This window comes from Pyrus communis, chromosome 5 (genome assembly GCF_963583255.1).
Source record: "Pyrus communis chromosome 5, drPyrComm1.1, whole genome shotgun sequence".
NCBI classification, from domain to species: domain Eukaryota; kingdom Viridiplantae; phylum Streptophyta; class Magnoliopsida; order Rosales; family Rosaceae; genus Pyrus; species Pyrus communis.
In genome coordinates, this window is record NC_084807.1 from 16,536,544 (window position 1) to 16,550,745 (window position 14,202).

Genomic DNA, 14,202 nt, shown 5'->3' on the forward strand with positions numbered 1-14,202 from the left:
ATCCCAAAATCCTCACAATGGGGATCCAGCGAGAATCCTATCTCCTCGTGAAGAAGTGCATGAGAGAGGATCCTCGTCGGATCCTCTTTGTGAGGATCTCGAGGATCCTCTAATCACATCCGTTCATCGTATATCGTGCGGTCAATTTTTGTTAGATAATGTTTATATTCAAATTTTAATAAAAAAATTTACAATATTTTTTAACCGCACGATATACGATGAACGGATATGATTGAAAGATCTCTAAGGAATCATACTCGAGTTGAGTTCAATTACAGATGAAGATCGAAGATATGAGAGCAATGACCAACTAACAAATAAGACTGATTTGCGAACGAATATGTTTGGTTCCAGTTCTTTTCGAATCTTCAAACAGAATGCCATGTGAAAAATGTTGTACCGCAACCATCTTATGCTTTTTCCTTTTCAGACTACATATTTTCTAATGGATAATGAAGTAAATTCCCTATTCTATGACTCATCACAAAACAAAATGTGAGAGGATCCTCCTCCTGGGAAGAGCATAAAGTGGATTTGTGTCAAAAGCGGACAACTTGTCAAACTGCAATGACATAATGGTTTAAGGCTTATAACTTTAGGACTCGTACCAGGTGACCCAAAAAAAAAAAACTTTATACCAGGAATATTCAAATTAATTAGACCTCGAAATCTCAAGTAGATACCATACCATGAGTGCAAGTGGCTCTAAAAATAGTATTCTCCTTGTATTATGTAACGTGAGTTTGAATTTTGTCGATTTCGTAATTTAATATTTAACTAACGAATCTTGATAAAAATAAAAAAAAATAAAAAAAAACTGTCAGAAATTTACCATTTGCCTCCAAAATGTGGCCCGCAGAAGAAATTTATCATAAAAGTCAAAATCACAGTGGGTCAAATATCGCCCAATTCAACTTCCCTTCTCTCACTCATTCCACTCCCACTTAACTTCCAGCTGCCTCAGTTTTGGGTGGCGCAGCCGAAACAAACCCCCCAATTTCTCTCTCTCTCTCTCTCTCTCTCAAAATATGGCACTGTTAGCAGCAGCCGTCAAGCGAGCCACATCGATGTCGCGAGCCTTCTCTCCAATCCTCCGTTGCATGAGCAACGTGCCGGAAAACACCGTATACGGTGGGCCAAAGCCCCAAAACCCGGACCAGAGAGTCACGGTGACCCACTTGAAGCAGAAGCACAAGAAGGGCGAGCCGATCACCATGGTCACCGCCTACGATTACCCTTCTGCGGTGCACTTGGATTCCGCCGGCATAGACATTTGCTTGGTCGGCGATTCGGCGGCGATGGTGGTTCATGGCTACGACACCACTCTGCCCATCACGCTTGACGAAATGCTTGTTCACTGCCGAGCTGTGGCGCGTGGCGCCAAGCGGCCGCTTTTGGTTGGGGACTTGCCGTTTGGGTTCTATGAGTCTAGCTCCAATCAGGTATTTACTAAATCAAATGGAAAATTGCGTTGTTAATTTGGGTTTTGATGTTACTTCTTTTATTAGTTTTATTTTTCATGCGGAGATAAATCTGTTTGGATAGTGAGAATGTTAAGGAAAATGACATTTGAAGACTGATTGGTTGCTGAGAAAGTAAAGAAATAAATTTATCAATTTTTCGTTTTCTGTTTTTGACAGATGGAATTTACATCCCAGATGGTGAAATAAATAAATTTACGTGATTTCTTACATTTTCGAATTTCATGGTTACCAAGCAGAAACAATCCAGTATTGGATTGCAGAAATGAGTGTGTGTTTTGCTTTTCTGATTGGGTTTGTGATTTTGTAAGTGAGCCATGGTTGGTGATGTTGCAGTTTCGATTATGAGCAGGCTGTCGATACGGCGGTGAGGGTTTTAAAGGAGGGAGGAATGGATGCGATTAAATTGGAAGGAGGGGCACCTTCGAGGATTACTGCGGCAAAATCTATCGTTGAAGCTGGAATTGCCGTGATGGGGCATGTGGGACTTACTCCCCAGGCCATTAGTGTTCTTGGGGGTTTTAGGCCCCAGGGAAGGAATGTTGCCAGTGCTGTAAAGGTCTGTACATATGCAAATGGTAATTCTGTTTTGCTATTTAGGTTTTCGGGTTTTCTTTGCTGTAATAATTTGTTGCGTTGGATTCTGTGTGCAGGTTGTGGAGACAGCCCTGGCTCTGCAAGAAGCTGGGTGTTTTTCTGTTGTTTTAGAATGCGTACCTCCACCGGTGGCTGCTGCTGCAACGTCTGCTCTTCAGATTCCTACCATTGGCATTGGTGCAGGGCCTTTCTGCAGTGGGCAGGTTAGTTGATTAAGTAATCCTAATCATGTTGGTTGTATGCATATGCCTTGTGTATGCAATTCCATTTGGTGTTAAATAGATATACTTCGAGGTAGTTTGTTTAGTAGCATATTGTTCAAATCTATTTAGTCTGTCTTTCTGTAACTCGAAATTTTCTTGTTGCAACGGATTTTTTGATTTTCGGGTGGGGAAATAAATAACAATTTTCATTGTTCCACAGTTTTTTCACATCAGCATTCATATCTGATAAAAAAAGGTTGCATACTAGTAATTGAATGTAGTCGGTTAGTCAGCTCAAAGCTACTAAATTTGAGTTAGGATCAAGCTCCGGAGATATGTAGAACCAAAGCTAGATGACTCATGAGCTTGAATTGTGTTAATTCACTTCTTTGAACTTGTAGTTAATGCAGTTTTTGCATGCCTTTTCTTCATAGACCAAGTTCCATTATTTCTGGGCACTAATTCTCTCTTCCCTATATCACGCAGGTGCTAGTTTACCATGATCTTCTTGGAATGATGCAACATCCACATCATGCCAAGGTTAACTCAACAGTTGCATCTCTTTAATAATGCTGTTTACTCTCCAATCATGTGAATTTCATCTAAACAAATAACCACCGCACCTTTTTCAGGTTACCCCGAAATTCTGCAAGCAGTTTGCACATGTTGGAGAAGTCATCAACAAAGCTCTAGTAGAATACAAGGAAGAAGTGACTAGTGGTACGTTTCCTGGTGCTGCACACAGCCCATATAAAATCAGTGCTGCTGATGTTGATGGCTTTTCAAGTGAGTTACAAAAGTTGGGTTTCGACAAGGCGGCATCTGCAGCAGCTGAAGCAGCTGAGAAGATCAATAGAGGCGAATAACCTTGAGGCAACCCCAAAAGTGACCGGTAAGGGGCCAACCTAACATAGCATTTAGCCAGGGCTCGTGGTAGTTGGTTATTACCGATTCAATTCAAGGTTGCATAACAAAGTAAATAGGTATGAAATGAAAATGTGCAACATTCATGCGGTCTCGTGGAAACTCTCAACACAACGGTCTTGCCTTGTCTTTGTGACAATAAGAGTTTGAAGGAATATGACAAATCTATCTTTTGTAACAGTGAGGTATCCGGATTATGCAGTTCGGTTCCCCCTTGTAATAGAAAAGTTTGATCCTTTTGCATAAAGTTATGTTCGGAATTTCGAAGCAAATTCAGAAATAAAGATTTGAAGCCATTTCGGTATTTATTCGAAACTTCGTGTGATTACTATTTGCGCATACGATATAGGGTTTCCCTTTCATTTCCTCTTTTCATATAAGTTTGCGTGTGGTCCAATATCCTAGGACAGGTTGCTAAGTTTCTACGCATGCATCTCAAGTTCGATACTTCCCTTTACCCTAAATTATTGTAATGGTTTCAAACTCATCCACTATCCTTAATAATAATATCAAAAAATAAAAAAATAAAAAACAAAGGTTGAGAACATTACTATTTGCGGTAGGATCTGCTGCAATTGAGGAGTGACTTGATTTATATTCTTTAGTAACTTTTGGATCCTATTCACAAATTCTACGTCACGAAATACTCTCAAAATTCAGTAACTGACCCAAAAAAAAAAAAAAACTCTAAAACAAGGTCTTTAGGATCTTTTAATTTGGACAAGGCCGCTCAACTCTTGATGTCGACCGTGGGATTACCATCCTAACATTTCGTTTACAAAGTTTTATCTATAAATTTAGTTTTTCTAGCATTACCGTTTGAAAAAGTTCATCTCAACTACAAAAAGTCACTAAAAATGCTATTGACTATATCTTGCATGCCCTTCATTCCATCACCTCAATTCAAATTAATCCCAAGAGAGGTTCATTACCAAAGTTCCACATATAAACAAAACCAATCATAAAGAGAGCGCGACTTCAATGCTACGTAGCATATCGTGATACTAGTGTTTTAACTCTTAGATTTGATTTCGACAATTATTTTTATTTTCAATTTCAATCATTCATTTTTCGTATCCATCTATATACGGCTGAAAGAAAAAATTGCAGAAAATGGTTTTAAGTTAGAGATGGCGTAAGCAACGAACCCCATTTTGTGTATTCTCCGAAATCCTAGCTCATCGAAACCTTCAATTCCTTGTTGAAAATCATTCAAAACCTACACTAAAATTTACTCAGAAACTGTCAAAATACTAACAAGAAGTACACAGCACTAATAAAAAAAACATAAGTTAAAAAACTAAGCTCATGAACCACAAATTTATACAAGTATTAAAATCGCAATTCAATAAAGGCAATAACAAACTAACCCGTAAAAGCAGTATAAGAAGAAGCCAAAGCAAACTTCTAAACAGTGCACCTTCTCCTCTATTGCAAAAGCAAAAGTACTCAAAACTAACAATAGGTCTTAATTCAATATTGAGCGTACATTTTATCAGAGCAGTGATCACTATTTATAATAGATCAATCCTAAAAATTATCCTATTAGAAACCATAGGATACCAACTATGAATCCAAACATATTATAAGTGCATCATCAAAATAGATTTCCAGTCCCACTAGGACTAAGATAATTTGAATTAAATCCTACAAAAAATTAGGATAGTTTTAAGCTTTCTAGGAAGACTTTTCTATCTCAATTGAAACACTACAATCGGCTATAATATTCAATTTCATATTCATATTCTAACACGTGTATGTATTAATTTTTTTTAGTAGAACAATATCGACAATGCACGTCGATAAAAAAAAAAAAAAAAAAATACTTCTCATCACTAGAACCAAAGCTACTGAATTTGAGCTAGGCTAGCTCAAGCTCGGACAAGCCTAGAACCAAAGCTTGATTGGGAACATGAGCTTCACTCCTCTGAACTTGTACGATGCGCATAATTTAAATAATTTTCCTCACAGATTTTGCACGCCCTTGCTGACATGGTTCCGATGTTCTGCACACTTGTTCTCTTTCCCCACTATCAGGCGTGCTAGTATGTCATAGTCTTCTTGGAATGATGCAGCATCCATATCATGCCAAGGTTACAAAGAAGAAGTGACTAACGGTTCATTTCCTGGCGCTGCCCACAGCCCATATAGAACAAGTGCTCAAGATGTCAATGGTTTTTAAAGTTCGTTGCAAAAGTGGGGTTTGGACAAGGCAGCATCTGCAGCAGCTGAAGAAGATCAATAGAAGCAACTAACCTAGCGGAGGCAGCCAGACAAGCGACGGACAAGGGGCGAACCTAGCAGAATTCGTTTCTAAGGGCAGGGCTCGCGTTGAAAGTTAGATAACGAAGTAAATAGGTATGCAATGAAAATGTGCAACACCGACGCTGTCTGGTGGTCTCTATGCAACTGTGAGGTATCCAAAATATGCAACTGGTTTCCACTTTAAGTTGTCATAGAAATGTTGTATTCTTCTGCATAAAGTTGTGTTTAGAATTTGGAAGCAACTTCAGAGACAAGACTCGAATCCATTTCGGGGTTTTATTCGTAACTTTATGTGATTACTATTTGAGTATAAAGAATATGAGAACATTATTATTTGCTGCAGTTGAGGAGTGATTTATATTCTGTCCGATGTAACAACAGAGGAATGGTTTCTACGAGTGTGAAGTGCATACCAACTTCTCCCGTGGAACTTTGCTAGTCGCATGTATTTTGTGCAAACGGAATCGAAGCTAGAATCTTATACATGTACAATTTCTACGATTACTTGTAGTTGTAACGAGGGAAATAAGAAATTAGGTCTATATACGAGAGTAAGGAATGTGGATTGGATCGACTAGATGGGATCATAGGAGTAGTTGATCTAGTTTCTGGTTTAAAGGGATTCGATTACTAATTTTGATGTATACTCGCTTATTTTTATTTTATTTGAATGTATATTGATTTCTTATGTGTCAGTAAACAGATAAAATGAGAGATTAGAAATCGAAATCATTCTCTTTTTCCTCAAACAAATGATCAAACAATCACAATTTTACTAACAAACCCATTAAAGAAAAATTAGACACCAAATCAAAATTGAAATAAACAGTCCTAAAGTGCAATCCCATGTCTTCTGAAACCCTAATCCCCTACTTCAAATTTCCCCCAAAACAAAATGAACCACCTATCACTCTCAGCCTCAAAGCACCTCCTTAAACCCCAACCCTCCAAAACCCAATCCTCCGTCGTTCTCCTCCTCCTCAATCACCAATTCTCCACCGATTCCGATCCCAATCCCAACCCCAAACCCAGCAAACAACCCCATGAAGATGACTCGCTAGTAACCCAAGTCGTCCAACTCCTCGAATCCGATGAAAAAGACTGGAACTTGGACCAGCTCCGCCACCTCCTCTTCTCCGACTCCACCGCCGCTCCTTCTCCTGGCTCTCTCTTCCGCATCACTCGCCGCCTCAACACTTCCTCCAAAGCCCTCAAGTTCTTCGACTACGTTTCCGAGAATGTGGCAACCTCACCAGACTCGGCGCCGGCGGCCTCGCTCTCTTCATCATTCCAGGCCGTTCTCGAGCTCGCTAAGCGAGAACCCAACTCGCAAACTAGGCTTTTCGACATGTATAAGATGGCGAAAGAGCGGAACATTCCGGTTAATATGAGCGCCGCTGTTCTGCTAGTTCGATCGCTGGGCTTTGCTGGTATGGTGGATGAGGCGGTCAATGTGTATAACGGTCTGGACCCCGGTTTGAAGAATACCCATCTTCGCAATGGGGTGATTAGTGTGCTGTTGAAATGGGGACGGGTCGATGATGCACTGAAGGTGCTCGACAAAATGTTTGATCCAAATGCAGAGTTCCGGGTTGACAGTGTTACTGCTGATATTGTGCTTTCCTCTTTGCTGAAGAGAGAGGGGCCCGGGAGGAGCGTCAGTGAGGAGGACATTGTGGGTTTGGTGCAGAAATTTGGGGAGCATGGTGTGTTTCGTGATAGTTTGAAACTTACGAAATTGATCACGTCGTTGTGTAGGAACAGGAACACTAGTCGGGCTTGGGACGTTTTACATTACATCATTAATTCTGGTGGTGCTGTAGAAGCTGCTTGTTGCAATGCGCTTTTGACTGATTTGGGAAGAGTTAAAGATTTTAAGAGGATGAATGAGCTTATGGTAAAGATGAAAGAAATGGGCATCCCTCCCAATGTTGTAAGTTTCGGTATTGTCATTAACTATTTGTGCAAGTCTAGGAGGGTGGATGAGGCCTTGGAGTTGTTTCAAAGGATAAGTGGAGGAGGAGAGAAAACTGATGGGATTTCGGCTGAACCCGATGTGATCATTTATAACACTCTGATTGATGGACTTTGTAAAGTGGGAAGGCAAGAAGAAGGATTACATCTGATGGAAAAAATGAGATTGCAAGATGGCTGTGCACCTAATACTGTTACCTACAATAGTTTGATTGACGGTTTCAACAAGGTTGGGGACATCGAGAGGGGTCGTGAGCTCTATGATCAAATGAAGGAGGAAGGTATACCGCCAAGTGTAGTTACTCTCAATACTTTGGTTGATGGTCTCTGTAAACATGGGAGGCTCAACAGCGCACTGGAATTCCTTAATGAAATGCAGAGGGATGGTATAAAAGGCAATGTCACGACGTACATGATGCTAATCACTTCCTTTTGTAATGTAAACAATATTGGCATGGCAATGGAACTGTTTGAGCAAATGTTAAGTTCTGGATGCTCCACAGATGCAAAAGTTTACTACTGCTTGATCTCTGGTTTAAGCCAAGCTGGAAGGATGGATGATGCCAGCATTGTTGTATCAAAGTTGAAGGAGGCCGGGTTCTCCCTGGATGTCATTGCCTCCAATGTTTTGATTAACGGGTTCTGCAAGACAAAAAAACTCGAGAAGGTGCATGAGATGATCCAGGAAATGGAGACAGCTGGAGTAAAGCCTGATAGCATCACATGCAACACGCTGATTTCGTATTTGTGCTCAGCTGGGGAACTTACAACTGCTGATAGAGTACTGAGCAAGATGATAAATGAGGGCCTTGTTCCTACGGTTTTCACTTTTGGATCATTGATTCACGCATATTGTTTGAAGGGCGATACATACAAAGCCATGAAGATCTTCAGAGACATGGGTTCTAAGTGGAGTGCTCCTCCCAACACGGTAGTTTACAACACCTTAATAGATTCTTTATGCAAGAATAATGAAGTGGACGTCGCACTTTCGTTGATGGATAGTATGAAAGATAAGGGAGTGAGACCTAATACCTTGACATTCAACGCCATGTTCAAAGGTCTTAAGGAGAATAATTTGCTGGAGAAAGCATTTAAATTAATGGATCAAATGATTGAACAGGCTTGTAATCCGGATTATATAACCATGGAGATCCTGAGCGAATGGCTTTCTGCTGTTGGTGAAACTGAAAAGTTGAGAAGGTTTGTGCAAGGATATGAAGTTGCTGCTTCCACTGCATAGAGTATCTGCACTTACAGAAGGATGCGAGCATCGATTATAGATTGTCAGCCGTTCTCAGGAGAAAGCATAACTGCTTAACTGAGCCTTTGTTTCTGCAGCATTGTTCGTGTCCTTGGCGGAAGGGATTCCACCCTTCCGTGTTGAGATTAGGCCAAGTAAGATTGCAGCGAATGAGTTTATATTGGTTCCCATTTCCTTTTATGAAAACACTATATTGGTCCGTGTTGATCTCTTGTGGTTGTATACAAGGATTTCTCATGTTTGAGTTCTATATCATATGGTCCGATTTTTCTGGGGCACGAATGCGTATGAAGAACTAAGAACGACCCATCGGATGGTTTACCAGACTGGAGTGGTGCTACGCCGCTCAATCGGCGAAAGTACCACTCCACGGGCACAATGATAAGTACGTGTTCGTTGTGTAGCCGGACCCGACGATCATGTCCTAACAAATGTTTTGCTTTTCTAGGACTAGAGTACCTGCAGAAACATGGTAAAAGAGAGGAGGAAAGGGAGGGGGGGGGGGAGATTCCTTTTTGTATAACGTGGGTCGACCTCCACCGTCGATATGGGCAAGAAAGATATGCCCATTTGTACCATGTTTCATTCATTGAGCCAATCAGTATCCGATGTACAAGTTTTTGCCTACAACGGGAACCAAAAAGTAAATAAAATTGTAGCATCTTGCTTGTGGAGGTTTCCTCGTTTTTCTGATTCCATCTAACTTCTGGTTCTTGTCCTTGTGTGAATGAGATTGACATTTCCGAAACAAATTGTTTTTGTTTGTTTTGTAGCATTGATCGATGCACTGAAGGGATGAGGATCCTCTCCATACGTTCTTTGTGAGGATTCTATAAATTCTGACATTCTATCAATTCATCTTATATCGTATAATTAGTTTTCGTTAAATACTATTTGTGTTTAATTTTAAATAAAAAAAAATTATAATGATTTCTGCTGCACGATGTACAATGAAAGAATAGGATAAATCATGACGAACACTACCGAACTACAAGCTTACTATGGGTGAAATTTTGTCTTGTTAGGACATTGCATTTATACTAGCCTCAACCTCCAAGCTTGTTAGTATTTCTTACTTTCTTAATGACCACTGAACAAGATAAACCTCTAAAAAATTATTATGCTTTAAAAAGAAAATTTTATATGTATTATTGTGAGTCATAGAGGATGCATTGTTACATTCCACATCGCCTAGGGGAATGGATCATGTAAGCCTTATATGTATATTCTCATCTCTACCTAGCACAAGGCCTTTTGGGAGCTCACGAGCTTCGGGTTCCATAAGAACTCTGAAGTTAAGCGAGTTCGCGTGAAAGCAATCCCAGAATGGGTGACCCACCGGGAAGTTCTCGTGTGAGTTCCGAGAAACAAAACCATGAGGGCGTGGTCAGGGCCCAAAGCGGACAATACTGTGCTATGGTGGAGTCGAGTACGGGATGTGGTGGGGGCCCGAGCCGGGATGTGACAATTTGGTATCAAAGTCAATCCCTGGTCGGAGGTGTGCCGACGAGGACGTTGGGCCCCTAATAGGGGTGGATTATTACATCCCACATCACCTTAGGGAGTGGATCCTATAAGCCTTATATGTATATTTTCATCTCTACCTAGCATGATGCCTTTTGGGAGCTCACTGGGTTCAGGTTCCGTAAGAACTCTGAAGTTAAGTGAGTTCGCGCGAAAGCAATCCCAGGATGGGTGACCCACTGGGAAGTTCTCGTGTGAGTTCCCATAAACAAAACCGTGAGGGCGTGGTCGAGGCTCAAAGCGGACAATATCGTGCTACAGTAGAGTCGAGCATAGGATGTGATGGGGGCTCGGGCCGAGATGTGACATGCAACTCTTGGGGGCGTGGTCAAGACCCAAAGCGGATAATATCGTGCTATGGTGGAGTCGAGTTCGGGATGTGGTAAGAGCTCAGGTCAGGATGTGACAATTTGGTGTTAGAGCCAATCCCTAGCCGAAGGTGTGCCGACGAGGACGTTGGGCCCCTAAGGGGTGGTGGATTGTTACACCCCACATCGCCTAGGGGAGTGAATCATATAAGCCTTATATCTATATTCTCATCTCTACCTAGCACGAGGCATTTTGGAAGCTCACTGGCTTCGGATTTCGTAGGAACTCTAAAGTTAAGTGAGTTCACGTGAGAGCAATCTCAGAATGGGTGACCTACTGAGAAATTCTCGTATAAGTTCTCAAAAACAAAACCGTGAGGACGTGGTCGGGATCCAAAACAAACAATATCGTGCTACGGTAGAGTCGAGTTCAGGATGTGGTGGGGACCCAGACCGGGATGTGACATGCAACTCTTGGGGACTTTCTTCGAAAATTTAGTATTAGCCAGTTTACGTCAAGAAAAAAGATTTAGACCATGTCCAACTGGGCTATTAAACCTATTATGCCATATTTAATCTTAAAATTGATAAAAATAATCTCTCCAAAAAGCTAAAGGGATTCTGACAAGAAGAATTAAGCTAAGTTTAGCCTCATAACACGCGACATGCAGCCCATGGCAGACAACCTTGGCCCAAAAAAAAAGTAACTAAATGTGAAGGAAAATAAAATATGATCATGCATGGTTAGAGATGAAAAAATTTAGCACTAAAGTAATTTTTAAAATATTAATTTTTAGAAAGCTAAAACATATATCTAAGGACTACGTTTAACCTTTCATAAATAGAAATGGCTTTACATAAAGGAAGGGTAACTTTAAGAGAGAATCCGACTTTATATTTACGAGATTCATTTCAAACAACAATCAATCAAAACCCACTATTTTTTTAGAACAATGATATTCACACATTCATTTTCACTTGCCACACGCTTTGATCATTGATCTTTTTTAATTCAATCAATCCGATGACCGAAAATTAAGAGAGATGTGTAAGAAGTAAAACTTATGTTTGGATAACATTACCTCTTTTATAAAAAAATACAAATACCGTTAACATTATATTTGTCAATATTAACATTTAGTCTTCAATTTATTAAGAAACAAACTGTAAATTTAAATTACTTATGTATACTAATCACTTGGGACTCCAAGTCTAAACCTTGCTCTCTTGTGACCACAAACCTGGGCATTGTGTGTATGTTGCTAAAGCTGTGATTGATGTTGATAGTTTCATTAATATAAAGCCCAAATAAGAAAATATTTAGTTTACCCCAACTGGACTTTATACAATCTCTAGAAATTCCATTCTAATCGAGAGGTTAAGTCTATATTCAAATAAGATATCAAATTTTAAACATATAATTTAAATTTAATAGCTTATGTGAAACTTTGACATCTTTTAAAATTTTGTTCTTCACCCGATATGTCAAATTTTAAACACAAAATAAAAATTCAAACATGGTATTGGTAATGAAAAGAAATTAAAAGGTAAGGCTTTAAACTAATAAAAATAATAGGATGAAGTGCCGATTTGGTCTCTGAGCTATCATCTCAGTGAAATTAGGTTCCTGAATTATTTTTTCGGTCAAATAAGTTCCTAAATTCATTAAAACTTGCTAATTTCATCACCTCTATATTCAAAGCTATTTCATCTAATTTTTCGTCAACTTAAGTCACTTGACGCACCTTAGAGTGTAGTATCATCATTTTCTCGCCTATAAGCCATTAACATTTCATATAGGTTGCGAATTTAATTTACGGAGAGTTAACTGACACTATTTCTTAGAAAAACTACCAATTTACCCTCCAAAGTTAACTCCATACACTATTTATAAAAACTACAAATCTACCTTCCAATGTGTATCACATGTAAGTAATGTGACTTAAATTGACGGAAAATTGAATGTAATAGCTTTGAATATAATATTAGAGATGTAATTGACAAATTTTTATAATTCAATGACTGAATTTTCTTAAAAAAATAGATTAGGGACTTAATTTTTACTAAGATGATAATTCATGAACTAAATGAGCAGTTCACCAAAATAATAATGAAAAACATTTAATAATTAATTAAAAAAAATTAAAGCTTCGTTCAAATTTGGGAGAAAAACTCGTGTGTGGCTTGCTTGATACTGGACATTGTTGAGTGACACTACAATCTAATTAAAACTCGCCACATAACAAATCTTAAATAGTATTTTATATTTAAATCTCATAATTTTTCATACTAATTAATATTCACCATGAAACTAATCTAATAGGTTCATTATTTTCCTCTCTCTCTCTCTCTCCTTTTTCTTCCAAAATTTCACTACCGTCTTCTTCCAAATTTTCTCTGCATTCCAACCTAGGGTTCAATTTGGTGGCGTTGGGCGGAAATGGGCAATTGCAGGCTTCTTGGGGTTCGATTTCGAGCGGTGCACCCGCGGGTGGTGGTGGAAGCTGCAGATTATAGGGAGCTTCAGTTCATGGGGCAGGCTGCAAATTCACCAACGCCATCCACAAACCCTATCTAGTGTAGTGTTTTTTTTTTTTTTTTAGACTTGTAGGTTTAGGCCTTTTTCAGACTTTCCCAATATTGTTATGAAGAATGGAAAGACACAGATCTTGGGGAAGCAGTAGAGAAAATTTGGAAAGAGAAAAGAAGACAGAGGAGAGGAGAAGAAATCATTTGAATAATTTCATGTATATATTAATTAGTTGGAAAAATAATTATGGAATTTTAAATATAAAAAATAATAAAAAATTATATTTAAGACTTGTCATGTGATGAGTTTTTATTGACTTGTAATGCCACTCAGCGAAGTCTAGTGTCAGACAAAATCATACACAAGTTTTTCTCTAAATTTGGTAGCAAGGGGAGAGATGTCACTCGATATCCTGCCACATCATATTTGGCTTATCTCTTGGAAAACATTGTTGCTGTCCTTTTTAATGTTATTATTTATTTAGACATTTTGACATCCTCTTTGAAGATGCTCTAAAATATCAAATAAATAAACATAAAAACAAACTTTGGTGCCAAAACTGGCTTTTGGACTTTGGTACCAAATTGGCTTTTGGAACTTGAGTAATGCTCTCTTTTAAGTCCTCATTTTGAAGACTTGTGGGGATCAAATACATATTAGTCACATGATTATATTAGTTTAGATTCAAATGCTTAAAATATTTGACAACTTAATAAACCAAAATCAACTTAAAATCTATGAACCATTAGAAAACTCATTTTATTGTTTTGTTTTTGTTTTTAAGTTGTGAAATATTTGAAGTATTTAACTATAAATTAATATAATCTTATGACTAATATGCATTAATCCTCATTCCTTATAGATTTTTAAAATGAAGACCTCAACCGAGCAGGACTCAACTGATTTGGCTATGCGCATGTACAAGAAAGCTTATTGCATCGAATTAAAAAGGGATTCGCTTGATAAAACCGTCACAGGAGCCAACAGCAAAGTGGGAATTTCACTGTTCTTTGTAGTAGTAGTTAATCACTACCATTAACTTTGCTCAAAGTTCAAACAAAAACCAATCAACAAATAAAAAAGATAATTAATTGACTAATCTAAAAATCTACAAGCCTTTTTACCCCTATTA

The 14,202-nt window shown here is 38.7% G+C and overlaps 2 protein-coding genes across 2 annotated transcripts; both read left to right on the forward strand.

Annotated features, from left to right (window-relative positions):
• Nucleotides 1-914: 914 nt before the first annotated feature.
• On the forward strand, nucleotides 915-3,513 carry LOC137735385 (3-methyl-2-oxobutanoate hydroxymethyltransferase 1, mitochondrial-like). Its single transcript, XM_068474809.1, has 5 exons — nucleotides 915-1,442; nucleotides 1,834-2,040; nucleotides 2,135-2,281; nucleotides 2,768-2,821; nucleotides 2,914-3,513. The coding sequence occupies exons 1-5, from the start codon at nucleotides 1,029-1,031 to the stop codon at nucleotides 3,145-3,147; spliced, it is 1,056 nt and encodes a 351-aa protein (XP_068330910.1). The 5' UTR covers nucleotides 915-1,028; the 3' UTR covers nucleotides 3,148-3,513.
• Nucleotides 3,514-6,058: 2,545 nt separating this feature from the next.
• Nucleotides 6,059-9,185, forward strand: LOC137735257 (pentatricopeptide repeat-containing protein At3g61520, mitochondrial-like). Its single transcript, XM_068474667.1, has one exon. It carries the CDS (start codon nucleotides 6,366-6,368, stop codon nucleotides 8,685-8,687), a length of 2,322 nt encoding a protein of 773 aa, XP_068330768.1. The 5' UTR covers nucleotides 6,059-6,365; the 3' UTR covers nucleotides 8,688-9,185.
• Nucleotides 9,186-14,202: the final 5,017 nt, after the last annotated feature.